The 20,037-nt window shown below is 39.8% G+C and overlaps 1 protein-coding gene across 5 annotated transcripts in view; it reads left to right on the top strand.

Moving 5' to 3' along the window:
- rxylt1 (ribitol xylosyltransferase 1) overlaps positions 1 to 20,037 on the top strand; it is a 57,265-nt gene that overhangs the window by 23,668 nt on the left and 13,560 nt on the right. For all 5 annotated transcript variants that reach the window (XM_048549399.2, XM_048549397.2, XM_048549396.2 and 2 more), the window contains 3 exons: positions 944 to 1,046; positions 2,743 to 3,057; positions 8,176 to 8,346. In XM_048549399.2, the coding sequence (XP_048405356.2) occupies positions 944 to 1,046; positions 2,743 to 3,057; positions 8,176 to 8,346 (589 nt within the window). The remainder of the gene's footprint in view (positions 1 to 943; positions 1,047 to 2,742; positions 3,058 to 8,175; positions 8,347 to 20,037) is intronic.

Raw genomic sequence — 20,037 nt, 5'->3', positions numbered from 1 at the left:
GCTCCTTGGCCTGCTATGTTCATCCAACTCCACATTTTGTTATCTCCGATTCTCCAGCATCTGCAGTTACCAAAGTCCATGTATCATCCTTTTGAACCTAAATTGTACTCCCTCCAAGGCAGTATATTCTTCCTGAGATCCCAGATCTGCTCACAGCACTCCAAGTGGTATCTAATCAGAGTTATATATCAGCTGGAATGGCATTGGCGATGCTACAGTTCACTACAACCCTAACTTTGGGAGATAAAAATAGATCATATTCAGCTCTTGAGCACTTTACCACAAACCTAGCTGCAAGTACAGGCAGAGGAATATCAAATAAAGATATAACTGGGCTTATTGACGACAATACTGTTCTATGCTACTGAAATCTTCACTGTGAAAACTGACAAAAGAATAATGATTACCTTGGCAAGGACTCAGGAATGATCCAGTATCCACAGAATAAACCTAAACAGTAGAGAGGACCTTCTGAATGTCAGTAAAGAATTGCCAAGAAAAGCAGAACCATATTGAAGGGCTCTGAGTGACATGGTACATTTAAACGTCATACATATGGTTCCTTGGGTTGTGATTAAAAAAGCTTATTTGTTTGACTGTGATGGCTAGAAGGGATTCTTGATCCATTTCTCAGTGCCTATGAACCCACTGCATTAACCTGATTCCATCACCATTCAAAACCACCAACATACAGACTTAAAGAATAACTAAGTGTTGAAGTTTCTTCTTGTAGTCAGAGTTTGCACCTTGGAGGATTGGAATAAGGTAGGGTTCTATTTTAAAAATTTGAAAATGTTCATAAATCACTTTTGTACCTATAGAAAAAATAATGTCATTTAAAAGCCTCTTTCTGAAGTCAATTGTTTATATGCCTGGTACTGATACTGTTGCATAATAACTGGCTTTCAGTTCTACAGCTCTAAACCCATCCTCTTTAAAATAGGGCTTTATCTCTGGCAACATATTCTTGGTGGCCAGCTTACACCAAACGATGTGACAGCTCAGTGGAGAGAAGGGCAACTGAAGGCTGGAAATTTACATCTTAGGTAAAAGTTTACTATCACATGAATTTTGGATTTTGTTCTGTATAAGAGAGAGACTTTTACCCAAAGCAATTTTGAGGCTATAGTCAGGAACTAACTTTCTAAACTGTCTTTCCTAATGCCTTGATCCATGCCCTACCAAAATGAAAAGTTATTAACTTTGCACCACATTTGTGTTTTGTTGTGATGATTTAATGAATAAAGCCCATGATTTTAGTTTTTGCGTAGTGAATAGAAAGCAGGAAGGAGATAGGCAATGCACCTGTATCCAGATATTAAAAACCTTTAATAAAAAGTAACACTGCCAGGGGACTTGGAACAATAAACCTAATTCTTATCATCAAAAAGGGATATCGAGCTAGCTTGAGGAATTATAAACTAGTAACAGGAAAGGGACTTACAATCAATATCATTTGGTGAAAATGTTTTATAGAATCGTAGAATCCCTACAGTGTGGAAACTGGCCATTTGGCCCCACAAGCACACACCAGTGCTCCAAAGAGCATCCAAACCAGACTCACCTCTCTACCCTATCCCTGTAACTCTGCATTTCCCATGGTGAATCCATCTAATGCACACAACCCTGAACACTATGGGCAATTTAGTATGGCCAGTCCACCTAATCTGGACATCCTTGGACTGTGGAGGAAACCCACTCAGACACAGGGAGAATGTGCAAACTCCACACAGATAAAAACCAAAAGAACTGCGGATGCTGTAAATCAGGAACAAAACAAAGTTGCTGGAAAAGCTCAGCAGGTCTGGCAGCAACTGTGAAGGAGAAAACAGAGTTAATGTTTTGGGTTCGCTGACCCTTGCTCAGAACTCAGATAGTTCCCTAGGGTCGGAATTGAGCTTGGGTCCCTGGCACTGTGAGGCAGCAGTGCTAACCACTGCGCCACCTTGCCACCCCAAACCAAAGTGAAGAATGAGGACGCCGATCCCACTACCTTCCACAGTGCTTTCTGTTAAAGTACTTCTCACTTTTCGCCCCGCTTCATAATCTTTAATTTCTTTGCTATCTTTCACTGCATCCATGCATTTAAGATTTTGAGCATTGTGAACACTGCAGTTTAAAATTAAATGGGTTTGGAATTACAGGATAATAATTCAGGATTTGACCTAACTTACTTCACTGAAAATAGTTTTGTTCTTGTCATAAAGTTAACTAAATTATTGTTTGAATTCTCCTTGGGGAAGTGAATGATGAGGGATAATGTGGGAGAGGCGCTGAAGATTTTATAGCGTTTTGCAGTAAATTGAGAGAACGTTTTTCCTGTTGGTAGGCCTGTTATTTAAAGGATACAGATTTAAAATCAATGGCCAAAGAGCCAAGAAGGAAATGAAGAGATTTTTTTTAACCCAGTGAGTTATGATCTGTGTTCATTGATTTAACAGGTAACAGAAACAATTCAATAGCACCCTTCAAAAAGGAATTTGTATCCGGGAATAAGAAAGTTAAAATAGAGTTATATGCTAGAGCACGAAAGGATTATTCAGCTAACTCTTTCAATGATCCTTCATCACTGCTGCATGATTCCGTGATTTGTCAAAACAGTACATTGGCTGAGATTGATAATGAAATGTGAACACTTTTCCTAATGGTTAAATTGGCCTCTTGCTGCAAATATTTTTCAACAGTACTATAGGATTCGATATGCCATTTTGCCTATTTTAGTTTTACTTTATTTTTCTTCAGTTTCTGCACTGGCCCTACAGCAGTTCCTGGAAACATCCCACTAGATACCGAGAATGTGGTGCTTGTGCTAAATGGCAGGGAAGGAGGGAAGATCAAGTTTGCCACCCAGTGGCTGCACTATGTGCAGACACTCCTCCGGACAAACAAACTTCAACATGTAGCTGTCGTTCTCCTTGGCAATGAGAAGTGTGAAAATGACTGGATTGAACCCTACCTCAAAAAACACGGAGGATTTATCGATTTGATTTTTCTTGTGTATGACAGCCCTTGGGTAAATGAGGAGGATGTTTATCAGTGGCCACTAGGCGTGGCAACGTAAGTACATTGTTAGCTTATGGCATGTTGCTCAGTTCCTAAGTGTACATTTGTTTATAATTTGATAAGCTTTGTTTTACCTGTGTGCTACCTCTTGATGACACAATTTGAAAAAAATGGTTTTAGATTTCACATCTACTTTGCCAACTCAGTAGTACCTTTCAACTTGCTCACTGTCACTTATTTCAGCCAATTAAATATTAGGAAGTTTAAAGCTACCAACTTTGATAGTCATCACAAGCTCCTTTCCCTAGCTGAACTATTGCATCCATGGCATCTTATTTGACTCCACGATAACTTCTAACCAGCTTGTGGACGTCATTTTGATGTTAGTTCCAGTTAAGTTGCTCTTCTTCAACCTTTTTAAAAAAAAAGCCCAAATGATGGGCACATGGTATCATGTAAATGTAAATTGCTTTACCTCTGACTTTCTACTCTGCTTGACAGCTGGCCTTCAGAAAAGAGCCCATGCTTAGAAGCATACTGCTTTCTGCCACAAATGTACATAAGAAAATATAGCTTATTTTTCAAATGGTTTTCAACTTAGCTTTACAAAGTATTCCAGCACAGAAACAAATCATTTGGCCCAACCGATGCTTTCTGATAGTTACACTGTTTAACCAAAATTGTTCTTTTAGTCAAGGATTCCACATTCTACCCACTGCCTGGATAAAGACGTTTCTTTTAAATCTTCTATTGTATTTATTTGAGACTATTTTATATTTATAGCCTGTTACAATCCCAGCTAATATTGCCACTGAACAAGTAAAAATCCCAGATAGAAATATCATTTGATTTTGTTTCAGTTTAATGTGGTGGGCATTCACTGAAACACTGGCACCCAAGCTGCAGATTTTCTTTAACAATAAAATAGATGTTTATTACGTAAAAGGGAAAATTAAAATGCACAGCAAAAAAAAGTGTATCATCCCAAATAGATTGTGAGAAAAGAGATAAGTCAGAGGCTGGTGCCGTTGGGAAGATGCACACGGTGGCAGGAGCGTGGCAGAGAATGAGATAAGACTGATAAATTAAACTGCATTTATTTCAGTGCAAGAGGCCTGACAAGTAAAGCAGATGAACTCAGGGCATGGTTGGAAACATGGGACTGGGATATCATAGTTATTACAGCTCAGGGAAGGGCATAACTGGCAGCTTAATGTTTCAGTTATAGATGTTGTAGGAAGGATAGAAAGGGGGGGGCAAGAGAGGAAGAGTGGCGTTTTTGGTCCGGGATAACATTACAGCTGTACTTGGGAGGATATTCCTTGGAGTACGTTCAGGGAAGTTATTTGGGTGGAACTGAAAAGTAAGAAAGGGAAGATCATCTTATTGGGATTGTACTATAGCGTCCAGTAGTTAGCAGGAAATTGAGAGGCAAATTTGTAAGGAACCTTAGGTATCTGCAAGAAAGGTAGGTTTGTAATGGTAGGGGATTTTAACTTTCCATACGTAGACTGGGACTGCCTTAGCGTAAAGGGCTTAGATGGAGAGAAATGTTAAGTTTGCATAAGAAAATTTTCTAATTCAGCATGTGGCTGAACCTATTAGAGAAGGAGAAAAACTTGACCTTCTCTTGGAAAATAAGGAGGGCAAGTGACTGAGGTATCAGTGGAGGAGCACTTTGGGGCTGGTGATCATAATTCTATTAGTTTTAAAATAGTTACAGAAATGGATAAACTTGATTTAAAAGTTCAAGCTTTAGGTTGGAGTAAAGCTAATTTTGATGATATTAGGCAAGAACATTCAAAAGTTGATTGGGAGCGGCTATTTGCAGGTAAACGGGTGGTTGGAAAGTAGGAGGCCTTCAACAATGAGATAACAAAAGTCCAGAGGCAGTATGGTCTTATTAGTGTGAAGTGCAAGGTTGGCACGAGTAAGGAACACTGGATGACTAGAGAAACTGAAGTTCTGGTCAAGAAATTGGAGGAGGCACATGGCAGATATTGACAGCTGGGATTGAATGGAATCCCTCAAGGAGTATAAGGACAGTCAGAGGGAAATCAGGAGGGTAAAAAGGGCACATGAGATGGCTTTGGAAAATAGGGCTAAAGAGAATCCAAAGAGATCTGATAAATACATTAAGGGCAAAACAGTAACTCGGGAGAGAGCAGCCTCCCTTAAAGATTAATAAGGCCATCTCTGTGTGGACCCGCAAGATATGCATGAGATACTAAATGAGGATTTGACGTCAGTATTTATTGTGGAGAAGGGTATGGAAGCTAGAGAACTTGAAGAAATAAGCAGTGATATCTTGAAAACTGTGCCTATTACAGAGATAATGGACACCTTAAAATGCTATAAGGTGAATAAATCCCCATCACCAGATCGCGTGTATCCTCATCTTTGTGGGAAGCTAGGGATGTGATTTCTGGGCTCCTTGCTGTGACATTTGCACGTTTGATAGCCACAGATGAGGCCCCAGAAGACTGGGGCTTGGCTAATATGGTGCCATTATTTAAGAAGGATGGTAAGCAAAAGCCAGGGAACTATAGACCAGTGAGCCTGACGTCAGTAGTGGGTAAGCTGTTGGAAGAGATTCTGAGGGACAGGATCTCCATGTATTTGGAAAGGCAAGGACTAAATCAGGATAGTCAATGTGGCTTTGTGCATGGGAAATCATGTCTCATTAACTTGTATTTTGAAGAAGTGACAAAGAAGGCAGAGTGGTCAGCATTGTTACTGTAGACTTCGGCAAGGTGTTCAACAAGGTTCTGCATGATAATCTGGTTAGCAAGGTTACATCACATCCAGGGAGGGCTAGCCATTTGGATACAAAATTGGCTTGAATGTAGGAGACAGAGGGTGGTGGTTAGAGGGTTGCTTTTCAGACTGGAGGCCTGTGACCAACGCTATGCCACAAGGATCATTGCTAGGTCCACTGTTTTCTGTAATTTATATAAATAATTTTGATGTGAATAAAGGAGGAGTAGTTAGTAAGTTTGCAGATACACCAAAATTGGTGGTGTAGTGGACAGTGGAGGAGATTATCTCAGAGTACAACAGGGCCTTGATCAGATGAGCCGATGGGCTGAGGAGTGGCTTATCAAATTTAATTTGGATAAGTGTGAGGTACTGCATTTTGGAAAGGCAAATCAGGGCGGGACTTATACACTTAATGGTAGGGTCCTGGGCGGTGTGGCCAAGCAAAGGGATCTTGGGGATCAGGGCTCATTGTTCCTTGAAGGTGGAGTCACAGGTAGTAAAGAAGGTGTTTGGTATGCTTGCCTTTATTGGTCAGTGCATTGAGTATAGGAATTGGAATGTCGTGATGCAGTTAAGAATGTCAGGATGTTGTTAAACTTAAACTAAGTGCAGAAAAATTTGACAAAGATTTTGCCAAGACTGGAGGGTTTGGACTGTTGAGAGAGGCTGAATAGGCTGGGGCTATTTTCCCCAGAGTGTCGGAGATTGAGGGGTAACCTTACAGAGGTTTATAAAATCATGAGGGGCATGCAGAAGGTGAATAGTTAAGGAAGTCCAAAACTAGAGGGCATGATTTAAGATCAGAGGGGAAAAATATAAATGGGACCTAAGGAGCAACTCTTTCAGGCAGTGGATGTAAAGAATGAGCTGCAAGAGGAAGTGATGGAGGCTGGTACCATTACAACATTTAAAAGGCATCTGGATGAGTATATGAACAGGAAAGATTTGGAGGGATATGGGCTAAATGCTGGCAAGTGGGACTAAATTAATTTAGGATATCCAGTCGCATGGACGAGTTATATCATAGAATCCCTACAATGTGTAAACAGGCCCTTCAGCCCAACAAGTCCACACTGACCCTCAGAACATCCCACCCAGACCCGTTGCCCCTACAACCCACCTCATCTACATATCCGTGAACACTATGGGCAATTAAGCAAGTTGGACCAAAGGGTCAGTTTCTGTGCTGTACATATGTAGGACTCTATTCCCCAACAATTTATAGCATTTCAAATCCATAGAAATTATCCATCTGTACCAAATCTTTAAGTTTGACATAACTGCTTCTATGCAGTTCTGTCTCTGAAATATGAAGTAGTTTTACATAAATAATCGTGAAACTGAAAGCTTATGCTATCCCAGTCTTTTAATAATCTGCCCATTTCCAATTTTAGTTTGGAAGCTTCACCAGCTAATTCTTGTACCAAGGTAACTGAGCTCCTTTTCATTTGTCCCAGACTGCTTAGACAAACTATTTTTGCTTCTTACTCCAGTCATGTATCCTACATATAACTGCCCTAACAGATTTCAATCTCGTCTTTCTCTGAACTAAAGTCAATCCTTGATTATTCAAAACTGAAAGTAAATAAATGCATTTTAATTTTTTGCTCCTTCTGTCATAAGCTCAACATTATCAATAGTCTTCGATTGGAATCCTGTTTGGGGATTTACAGTTACCTGGTCTCCCCCTCATGCCTGGTTAGGTCACTGTTACTAGAAAGGACTCTCTGACTTTTTATAAACCCTTTACAAAATCAACTATTACCTATTTACCATTAGTTTGAAATCCCTTACTTTCAAAACGATATGAATATGTTTTAGTTTATCCTCTTAAACCTTTTCATAATCTTGAGCCCATTCTCAGGTTACTTTCTCAATATTCTGTTTTCTAAAGAGCCTCAGCCTGTTTGGTCTTGATCATTCAAGGTTTGATTAACATGTTCTGTTCAGTGCTGTGTCAGAGTATTAGTATGCAATGCACGTATGTGTGCACAGCTCATCACTTATCAAATGATTTAAAAAGCACTCAAAATAGTACTGCAGCCTTCTCAGCTGAAGCACATCTGGCTCTCACAAGTCCCTGACCTCCAACACTACTGCTTTCTGCTTGGGATCTCATTCTTCCACTGCAGTTCCTCACTGCTGCTACTGTCTAATTGCCAGTGGAAAGAAAAAGTTAAAATGCACCTCATGGGGAAGGAAAAATGTTGTTTGAATATTAATTGAGACTGAAGTTTGACCTTTAAAGGCTCTGGAAGTTCCCAGCACTCCATGAAGCAGACTGCTACATAGCAGATTAAGCTTGTTGCATAAATGTTATCATTTGACCTTTAGCGTAAACAGGAACATTGTGGATCAAAATCCATCTGTTCGAAGGAAGATCTAATAATTACACTGTACTTCTTATTTCAGCTACAGGAACTTCCCCATTGTGGATCTCAACAACCTAATGTTGCATTCGTCAAGGCCATACTTGTGCAATTTCCTCGGAACTGTCTACAAAGGCTCCTCCAGGGAAATCTTGTTGAATGTATTGAAACGGGAAAGACTCAATACAATGTGTCTTATCTCAGTTAGAGAACAGTAGGTCCTTTTCTTTGTGTACCTCATCCTGCTTTTAAATGGCAACTACATAGCTACTAAGCTTTAAGTAACTATTTTTTCTGGTATGTTCAGTAATATTGAGAAAACAGTTCTTTATGCCAGTAGAATTTCTGGGTAAGTGAAGGACAGACTTTGAAACAGGCCATTTGCCTCAGCAAGTTGACGTTAATCTTGATGTTCCCCAAGTGCTAGCTCCTACTCTACTTCATTTAACCCTGTCTACATGTACTTCTATTTCATTCTCTCTCATCTACTTAGTTCAGTAGTGAAGGCTCAGTTAGGGCACTTGAGGGCTATGCGGTAGCCAGGAAAGACCTAAAGAGAGAGCTCAGAAGAGCCAGGAGGAGACATGAGAAGTTGTTGGCGGATAGGATCAGGGTAAACCCTAAGGCTTTCTATAGGTATTTAAGGAATAAAAGAATGACGAAAGTAAGATTAGGCCCAACCAAGGATAGTAGTGGTAAGTTGTGTGTGGAGTCAGATGAGATAGGGGAAGCGCTAAATGAATATTTTCAACAGTATTCACCCTAGAAAACGACAATGTTGTCGAGGAGAATACTGAGATACAGGCTACTAGACTAAGTGGGATTGAGGTTCACAAGGAAGAGGTATTAGAAATCCTTCAGCGGGTGAAGATAGATAAGTCCCCTGGGCCGGATGGGATTTATCCTAGGATCCTCTAGGAAGCCAGGGAGGAGATTGCCTAGCCTTTGGCATTGATCTTTAACTCGTCATTGTCTACAGGAATAGTGCCAGATGACTGGAGGATAGCAAATGTGGTTCCCCTGTTCAAGAAGGGGGGTAGAGACAACCCTGGTAATTATAGACCAGTGAGCCTTACCTCAGTTGTTGGTAAAGTGTTGGAAAAGGTTATAAGGGATAGGATTTATAATCAAGTAGAAAAGAATAAATTGATTAGGGATAGTCAGCATGGTTTTGTGAAGGGAAGGTCGTGCCTCACAAACCTTATTGAGTTCTTTGAGAAGGTGACCAAACAGGTAGATGAGAGTAAACCGGTTGATGTGGTGTATATGGATTTCAGCAAGGCATTCGATAAGGTTCCTCACAATAGGCTATTGTACAAAATGTGGAAGAATGGAATTGTGGGAGATATAGCAGTTTGGATCGGAAATTGGCTTGCTGAAAGAAGACAGAGGGTGGTAGTTGATGGGAAATGTTCATCCTGGAGACCAGTTACTAGTGGTCTACCGCAGGGGTCGGTGTTGGGTCCACTGCTGTTTGTCATTTTTATAAATGACCTGGATGAGGGTGTAGAAGGATGGGTTAGTAAATTTGCAGACGACACTAAGGTCGGTGGAGTTGTGGATAGTGACGAAGGATGCTGTAGGTTGCAGAGAGACAGAGATAAGCTGCAGAGCTGGGCTGAGAGCTGGCAAATGGAGTTTAATGCAGACAAGTGTGAGGTGATGCACTTTGGTAGGAGTAACCAGAAGGCAAAGTACAGGGCTAATGGTAAGATTCTTAGTAGTGTAGATGAGCAGAGAGATCTCGGTGGCCATGTACACAGATCCTTGAAAGTTGCCGCCCAGGTTGACAGGGCTGTTAAGAAGGCATACAGTGTTTTAGCTTTTATTAATAGAGGGATCGAGTTCCGGAACCAAGAGGTTATGGTGAAGCTGTACAAAACTCTAGTGTGGCCACACTTGGAGTATTGCGTACAGTTCTGGTCACCGCATTATAAGAAGGATGTGGAAGCTTTGGAAAGGATGCAGAGGAGATTTACGAGGATGTTGCCTGGTATGGAGGGAAGGTCTTACGAGGAAAGGATGAGAGACTTGAGGCTGTTTTCATTAGAGAGAAGAAGGTTGAGAGGTGACTTAATTGAGACATATAAAATAATCAGAGGGTTAGATAGGGTGGATAGGGAGAGCCTTTTTCCTAGGATGGTGACGGCGAGCACGAGGGGGCATAGCTTTAAATTGAGGGGTGAAAAATATAGGACAGATGTCAGAGGTAGTTTCCTTACTCAGAGAGTAGTAAGGGAATGGAACGTTTTGCCTGCAACGGTAGTAGATTTGCCAACTTTAGGTACATTTAAGTCGTCATTGGATAAGCATATGGACGTACATGGAATAGTGTAGGTTAGATGGGCTTGAGATCGGTATGACAGGTCGGCACAACATCGAGGGCTGAAGGGCCTGTACTTGCTGTAATGTTCTATTCCCCATATTTGCCTCAAGAACTCCATGTGGTAGTGAATTCTACATCCTCACCACTAAGCAGATAATTTTCTACTGGTATTCTTGTTAGATTTGGTTAACAACCATCTCACATTTATGGTTCCTAACTTGGTATTCTTCCATCAGTGAAAATATTTTCTTTACACAATCATACATTCCCTACAGTGTGGAAACAGGCCCTTCAGCCCAACAAGTTCACACTGACCCTCCAAGCATCCCATCCAGACCCCATCCCCGTATCACCCACCTAATCTATACATCCCTTAACACTACAGGCAATTTGGTATGGTCAATCCACCTAGCCTGACCATCTTTGGACTGTGGGAGGAAACCAGAGCACCTGGACAAAACCCATGCAGATGCCGGGAGAATGTGCAAACTCCACACAGACAGTCACCCGAGGGTGGAATCGCACCTGTGTCCCTAGCGCTGTGATGCAGCAGTGTTAACAATTGAGCCACTATGCCTCTCATAATCTGCCCAGTCTTTCATAATGTTATTGGTTGAAAGACTCCTTTGCAAATGGATTCGTCATCATGGATTCCTGCACTAAATTGTGATACCATTTAATACTCAAAATGTGAAAGTACTACCCACAAAGAGTGTTTTAATAATGCTTTTAAAGAAATAGGTAATTATTTAGAACAGCACTTTGAGGCCCGTTTCCCTGATGTAGACAGTAATGAGATGGATTAAACAAATAGCAGTTAAAAAAGAGCGTAACTCCACTAACAATTGCTTTGAATGTTCATGCATAACATATACAATTAGTTAACAGATCATCAATACAAAGGGATGTGAATTACTGGTAATAATCACCCTATTTCTACATTTGACTGGCTCACAGCTAGTATTGCTTAGTTTTTAAAAAAATCCTGAAAATGTACAAATTTCCTTCCCTCCTATTCTAATATTGAATACTCATTCAAATATGACATCCGTAGGAATTTTTTACAGGCCTGTGCAAACCCAGTCTTGTTTGTCTGACATTAGGTCATAAAATGAAGTTACACTATTGCAACCTGTGAGCTGAACCATCTTATGCAGTATATGCAGATCAACTAGGTGAGCTGAACCTAGAGAGTAAGTTACAATGAATCAAATTGCAGGGAGAGATTAATGTTTGTTTCAATAATTTGTTTCTGGAGTAGTCAAAATTTAAGGAAGTCAAACTGGCAGCTTTTCCAAATAGTAAGAACCAAACCAACCAAGAGATTAAGATAAACAGAATATGCTGGAAGAAGTCAGCAAATCAAATAGTGTTCTAATGGCACATGCTTACTGCATGAATTCAAATAGAGTGTACAGTGATACCTGAGCCAGCCTCCTACCTCCACATTTCTCCTGTCCAAAGTAAATGTGAGACTTAACACTGAAAGCCAAAGCAGCCATGGTGCTTATTGTAGATAAGTCTTTAGAGGCTGGTACCTTCTCAGTTACTGTTAATTTATACAAAACAGCTTGGATAATGATGGGATAGTGCAGGGGGAGGGGCTTAGATTAGTTCACAGGTCAGCACAACATCGAGGACCGAAGGGCCTGTTCTGTGCTGTATTGTTCTATGTTCTATGTTTTTTTCCTCCTCCTCCCCCCCCCCTCACGCAGTCAACGCATTTATTGCTGTCTCACTCTCCAAAGAGATTATTTCACAAAACTCTTGAAAAGTCTCTGCAAACTTCAATTTGAGACTTATTGGTATGAAAGAAATCATTCTGCACTAGGGAGAGAACAGTAGTTTGTATATTTATCCAATGATACATTACGGGGTAAGCATGGGTGGGGTAGATCAATCAGCTGCATGTATTAGACTCAGCATCACAAGAATGGCCCCTGTTAACACACAACCGTCATCTCACATGCCTTCACAATGATGCCATCTTAGGAGGAATCAAGAAAGGTTTGCATTTTAATGACCTAGGGATGTCCCAGATCAATTTACTGCAAATGCAGCACTTTTCTAGTCACTGTTGTAATGCAGCAAAGGCAGCAGTTAATTTGCACATCATAAATATGATCAGCAATGTGACAATTAGCAGTTAATTAGCAATGAGATGGTAAGAACTGCCGGTGCTAGAATCAGAGACGACACAGTGTGGAGGTGGAGGAACACAGCAGGCCAGGCAGCATCAGAGGAGCAGGAAAGTTGACGTTTCAGGTTGGGACCCTTCTCCAGCTCCAGACTGTGTTGTCTCAGTTAAGTAGTAACATTGGTTGAGTGATCAGTGCTGTCCAAGAGAACAGAAACATCTCTCCAGATCTTCCTAAACAGTGTTTTGGGAATTTTCACTTCCACTTGAGACAACAGATGGGCCTCCTGCTTAATTTCTCATTGAAAAGACAACACCTCTGATGGTATAGTATTCTATCACTACTGTGTTGGTAGTGTCAGTCTACTTTTTTTTCAATTTTCCTGACAAATTTATTGAAATGTAGAAAATGTATAACAGGATGAAATCTGTCGTCCAAAAGAGACTTTTATTGGTGTTTAGGCTCATTTCTCTGGAGTGAAACTTGACCCCACAATTTGAAGATGAGACACAGCTGCTGTATGAAAGGAAAAGGGACCACAGATGCTGCTTTCAAAAAGCAACCATGAATTGAGCGTCAGAAAGGCTGGTAGCGCTAACATTTATCAAGGACAGTTGAGAATTAACAAAAGCAATAGACATGTTTTAAAAAGTACTTGTCAATTATTCATTAAAGTAGGGAGGTAAAAACAGTCTTAGAACATATTAAAATCCCCACAATAAATACACACATAATTTCTATGGATTTTCTGTTTTCCATGCTGCTTCCCTGTGGGTAGCCTGCTTTATTTTTAAAGATAACCTACAGCTCAGTTTGATCTGTTCCCAGGCCATCTGCTTTTTTTATGTGTTCATGCATATTTGCTGACTTCTCACCACTGGCACTGAGTCATTTTGTCCACTTCCAACAGTGCTGTCACTACTTTTCTTTCCCCTGGCCACCGAGCATTCTCCTTGCTAGGTGACCACAATTACTTCATGTGTGTCTGACTGGACCAGGTAATGCTGCTGAATGTTGGAGTGTATACTCCTCCTGTGAGTTAACAAAACACTTCTTTATATCTTACAAGAATTTTTCTCTGTTACAAAAAGGTTTTTGATGGGAAGCACTTTTCATTAATAGCGCTCGCTTCAAATGGTCATGGTTTTGTTGGGGCAAACGGAAGGAGAGATGACAAAATTATCAAATTGAGATAACTAAGACAATGAAAAGATTGTATGGTAGGTAAAGTGAAACTGTTTACTTTGATGTGGGAACCCAGAAGAAAGAACAGATACTTGAAATGAGAGCCAGACTATTCAGGAATGAAACCAGGAAGTCCTTCTTTATATAGATAGCATAAGCATCAGGAAAAGATCCAATCTGAGTTGCAGGTCACCTGTTAAATTTGGTCTTGTCTTAAAGTCAGTAGGTGCTGTTCCCTCATGGAACTGACGCAACAGGGATTGATAAAAGTTTCTAACAGATATGTCAAAAGACATCAAACAAAGGCAAGTAAATCAGGTAGAAGTGCAGACAAGTATGTTCACATAGAACGGGCTTGGTGGGTTAATTAACCACCTCCTATTTTTCAGTTTCTAGAACCAGAGTCTGAAGCTACTGCTAAGGCTGCACATTGCTTCTGTATGGTCACTTGCTATAAATTGAAGAAGCATTTAAAAATGAACAAAATTGAGTTATTTGAATTTCTGAATTTTATTATGCAAGAAACTTCATTTTTGTGGTATTGGTGCAAGAGGGAATGTCTTGGTGTTTGACACAACTTTATCGTTGTTTTCTTGTCTATTCACATGGGCTGAGTCTCTTTATCTCTCCCAGTGTTTGTTCTACACTACTGTGGACACCTGAGACCAGCTGGTGATAGTGCTGCCTGACCTAGTCACAATCAGGTGCACAGAGAACACACTGCTTATTGTGCACAGATTCAAACCAAGCTCCAAAAATTAGAATTTGGGTACAGTGAAATAGCAAATAAATAATTACTTCCAGAGGAGAATATTTTAAGTAAATCAGATATCAGAGTTACAGCAAAAGCGAAGCAGTAGTGTGCGAATAACATACGTCATTACATTCAGGGAGGCAATAGCCTACTGGTATTTGACTGTTAATGCAGAGACCGGGTTAATGTTCTGGGGACCCTGGTTCGAATCCCACCATGGCAGATGGTGGAATGTGAATCCATTAAAAATCTGGAATTAAGAATCTAATGGTCACCATGAAACGATTGTCTGTTGTCAGTCCATCTGAGTAAATGCCATCCTTACCTATTCTGGCCTACATGTGACTCTAGACCCATACTGATAGTTAACTGTGAGCAACTTGGGATGGGAAATAAATGCTGGCCTGGCCCACCTCCTGTGAATGAAGTTTAAAATGATATGTTTAAATGCTTTGGGTACAAAAAAATGTACTCTAAAATTAAAAGTTGTAGGAACTGAAATTAGTTACTTTTTTTGTAAATTTCCTAAATTCAGGAGAGATTTTGAGGTTCAAGCAATAGCTAATGTAACTTGATTTTTTTAAAATCAAAAGATACAAATGCTCTTGAAAGATCTTTTACAGATTGTTTACATAGATCTGGTGAAGGCCTGGCATGTTTAACTAAAATGACTGAAATGCAGTTGATGTTGTGTACACGTACTCATTTGTTAGCAGGATCACTCCAGTTTCTACTCCCAGGACATGGGCTCAGAACCTAGGCAGACTATGTAGTGCTAAGAGGGTGCTGCATTATCTGGGGTGCTGTCTCTTAAGGGGATATCAAGTCAAAAATAAACATCATTCAAGCATTCTGACCAAATACAGATAAACTGAACATTTATTCATTTGTTCCTTCTAGGACTTTGGTGTGTGCAAATTGGCTGTTAGGATGGCCTAAGTGACAGTGATGGCACTAATGGAATAATTATTTGGCTGTTAGGTGCTGTAGGACATCTGATAACATGAAAGACAGTTCTCAGACTTTTTAAAAAAAAAAGTTGATTTGGTGTTCTACTTCAAATTAACAATCGATAGAGTCCTAGAATAGGCAGTAAAATATGGCCTCGGCTCATGTACTAAAGGAATGATCTGTAATTGGAGAAAAATCAACGTCTTTTTGGAATTCTCTACATCTTTCTGTCATTGCTTGCTTTGTTACTGTTTCTACAACATGGTAATATAGTGGGCTGAGAAACTCTGTTTACTGAACCAGCTTCATAATTTTTTTTTGATAAATTTCAGTGCTTTTGTCACAAATGGAAATAGTGATTTGATAATTATGGCCCACTGTTGCATGTCATTGCAAAATATATAAATGTATAAAAATCCCAGTGAGACTAGTAAAACATGACTGGCTGCTACCCAGGGCAGGTTTATTTAGTAACTAAAAATAACTATTTATTGTAATAAACTTAACTTTAACAAAGAGCAATAAAAGGAAGAAATTCTTATTTTTTCAGCCTAACCCCCTCAAAACACCAAACACACCCATTCAACCATGGTTAAGACAGACAAAAGAAAAATAGTTTATCACATTTAATATAGGTGGCAAAAACAACAGACAACATTAACTAAATTTTGAATCGTATAAATCCAAAGCACAGGTGAAAAGCCCTTTTTCTCTTTGCCCTTTTGAGTTTTGTGATAATAGGATGTTGTTGTCTGTATGACGTTATCTGTGAGGATTGTTGTCTTTTGATTTGAAGGTTGAGCAGGTAACCTTGAGTTTTTTTTCTTTTTGAATTTTGTCTTTCCACCTTTCTATGGTTTTTATGCCTTTTCCCCACACAAGGTGGGAAGCACCCAAACTGTCTGCAGGCTGGTTCTTTTCACTGTCTTCTAGTTTTGGCATTTATAGCTTTGTCGCACTTAGCAGCTCAGCCAATTGAAAAACTGTTACCATGCAGAATTTCTTTGACTTGAAAGATCCTTAGTGTCTTTCAGTCTTGATTGCATCCCTTTTTGTTTCCTAACATCAGCATTGTATGACACAGCTCAACAACTGTCACACTTGTCTTTCACATTGCAAAATTTTCTGCTTTTCAGTTTGAGCAGTTCAACTTCCATTTTACTGTGTTGTCCAAAAAAAAATGTGGTTTCTTACATTCTATAATAGAATAAGATGATATTACAGGGATTGCTTTGGAAATATTGCTGTGTAGCTTGTCAGTTCTCCAAGTATCTTAAATCGTTGGTCATCAAACTGTAGCTTAGCTGCTAAGTATTTTACAATGTATCCTGTTGAAATTTTTTAGCTGTGCACTTTGGAAGTAAATGAGCTCCATGTACCAGAGATATATCACGGTAATTTCTGGAAAAGTTGCAAAATACTGTATAAATAGTGAAAACACTGCATTCTTTCAGAAAGTTTGGCACAAGAAAGCCTATAAATTAAATCAGTTAATTGTGAATTCTGGAGACAGTGGGTTTTAAAAACACTTGGGGGAAACTATCAAATACCCATAAGACATTCAACCCACCCAATATTGTGTCCAGAGATAGAGGGAACTGCAGATGCTGGAGAATCTGAGATAACAAGGTGTAGAGCTGGATGAACACAGCAGGCCAAGCAGCATCAGAGGAGCAGGAAGGCTGACGTTTCAGGCCTAGATTCTTCTTCAGAGGGTCCAGGCCAGAAACGTCAGCTTTCCTGCTCCTCTGATGCTGCTTGGCCTGCTGTGTTCATCCAGCTGTACACCTGGTTATCACTGTTGTGTCCAGTTCACTTGGTGTATCTTGCTTTCCCTACCAGTTGTCAGTTTTCATCAAAGAAAGATTTACATTAATGCAAGCACATATCCCAAGTATTTGCTTCACTGAAGTCCATTGCATTAAAGCACAGTTGCTATTGCGTAGACAACATGTCAGCAATTTTACACATCTTTCTGTCTGCTCCGATTGCCTTGGGCCTGTTGTGCTATGTCATCTAGATGTGTTCTCCTTTACTTACTTCTGAACGTATGTTAAATGTTCCATAAGATAATGCTCCAATTAAAAATGAGATTCCTGAATGTCTGAAACCATATCCTTATACCTTAATCTGCCTCACTAATTAGTCGAAGACCTTAGTAGTAACTTTTCCTGTTAAATAATTTTCAACCTACTCTAACTTAACCTAGATCGAACGTCTCCAGTCTTCATTGTTAGAAATGAGAGACCAGCCTATGCTACTGACGATATATAACACTTGTTATATGTTTGATTTATCTATTCAAGCAGCTTTTATAAAAGACTAGACAATGGATTCATTGGTGAAGCAATGACACTCCTCACTGACCCAAAAAAGGACCCTGACCACAAGTGTCCAGCAGTTTTTCAGGAGTGCACCTCCATGCCCTGATAGTTTGTTTCTGGGGATCTCTGAGTCAGGGATTGTCTCTCTAAGTCAGGGATCTGTCACAAGTAGTGATGATGTGGAGGTGCCAGTGTTTGACTGGCATGGACAAGGTCAGAAATCACGTGACACCAAGTTATAGTCCAACGTTTTCAGAGTCTTAGATAATAAGGTGTAGAGCTGAATGAACACAGCAGGCCAAGCAGCATCAGAGGAGCAGGAAGGCTGACATTTCGGGCCTAGGAAGAAGGGTCTAGGCCCGAAACGTCAGCCTTCCTGCTCCTCTGATGCTGCTTGGCCTGCTGTGTTCATCCAGCTCTACAACTTGTTATCATAGGTTCTCCAGCATCTGCAGTTCCTGCTATCTCTTTCAGAGTCTTATTCCTTCAACACCTGAAGGACAAGTAAGACTCCAAAAGCTTGTGTTTTCAAATCAACCTGCTGGACTATAGCCTGGTATCGTGTGATTTCTGAACAAGTAGTGATGGCATAAAGGAAACATCCAGCTTCAGTGGAGTATTATTTTAGATAGCAAGCCATCACATAAAAATCATTGATACTCTTTAATTTTCTCATTGAATTTTAACCAATTTTGAAATAAATGCTTGTTACACACTAATGGATTAAGGTAGAAGATAAAACAAACCTTCAAATATTTATTTTGAAGAAACGGACTTCCTTCTAATGGAGAAATATGACATTCAACAAAAATTATTTTAGTGCCAGTTGGGTATTTCTCCTTTAATTATGAATACCATATGTTGTTCAGAACAAATTTACTGTCATTCAAAAGGCTTTAAATTTTTTCAGAGTTTTTACAGTGAGTCACCGAATTGATGTGCCCACTGGTTCAGTAGACAGCGCACCCTACAGAAAAGCTCAGTAAAACTAGCAGCAGCTTCTGGATTTCCATGCATTAAAATTTCCATGTGCAGCCTTCAAATATACTGTCAGTATTAGTAAATGCTCATGGTTCACCATCATTGCTACCATAAATTCTGGACCAATACCTCTTGATTTTGTAATTAATATCATGCCATCTCTGTACATTAGGTTGTTTATTTGGAGATTGAGTTCAGATATGATTCATCTAGCCTTTTGTAATGAACTAAAATAGGAATTATTGAAAAGACTGGTTTGCATATCACAGTCTTATCGTATCCCTAAGGTTTGTTCATTTAGTGACTCAGTATCAACTCTACCTTGCCATTAGCAATTCCTTATCGGTCTCATTATCTTTCCCATCACTGTTGCTTTAGTAGCCCATGACAGAACATGTATCTATTCTTCATTCAGTAACATTCATGTCATCATTCTTTCCTTCTGGTTGTTCCATTGGATCTGATTTATTTTCCTTTACTATTGTAGAGCCGATCCTTATCAAACTCTAACCTGCATTTGGTCTGTTTCCCCTCCCCTGCAAATCTGAATTATCTCCGGTTCACTTTTGTTTAGCCTCTTCACTGCATTGTTTCTGTTTGTCAGCGGGTTCTGCTGCTTTATCAATTTCTTTTCATGCTAAAGGATGCCTGCAAAAATTCAGGCCAGCGCTGAATAATCTTTTTTGCTCCTTGTGAACTACTGATGGTACCTCATTATGAATGGTTGCGCAAAGTTAACGTGGCCTCTTTTCTTCCAAACTTTGCAAGATTCTTGACCTAATCTCTTGGTCCTGCTGTACTTGACAGAAAGGCTGTATAAATGTTACTTATGAATGTCAATTACAGGGAGTTGTGCTGCTGTTGCCATGGAGTTTTAAATTGGTATCTGATACCGAGAGGGTGGGGGAAATTGGATTTAAATCTGTGAAGTAAAAAGCAGAGTTAATGTTTCAGGTCCGGTGACCCTTCCTCAGAACAGTTCTGAGAAAGAGTCACTGGACCTGAAATGTTAACTCTGTTTTTCCTTCACAGATGCTGCCAGACCTGCTGAGCTTTTCCAGCAATTTTGCTTTTGTTCCTGATTTACAGCATCCGCAGTTCTTGCAGTTTTTATTTAGATTTAAGTCTACCTGGTGAAAACAGTGTCAGACAGTTGAATACTATTTGCCATGCAGTGAAGCAAAGTGGATAAGTTGAATTGAGGTACATATCAGCCTTGAAGTAAGATAAAGAATCGGCATTTTGA

The sequence above is a fragment of the Stegostoma tigrinum genome, chromosome 18 (assembly GCF_030684315.1).
Source record: "Stegostoma tigrinum isolate sSteTig4 chromosome 18, sSteTig4.hap1, whole genome shotgun sequence".
NCBI classification, from domain to species: domain Eukaryota; kingdom Metazoa; phylum Chordata; class Chondrichthyes; order Orectolobiformes; family Stegostomatidae; genus Stegostoma; species Stegostoma tigrinum.
This window is presented reverse-complemented; position numbering and strand designations above follow the sequence as displayed.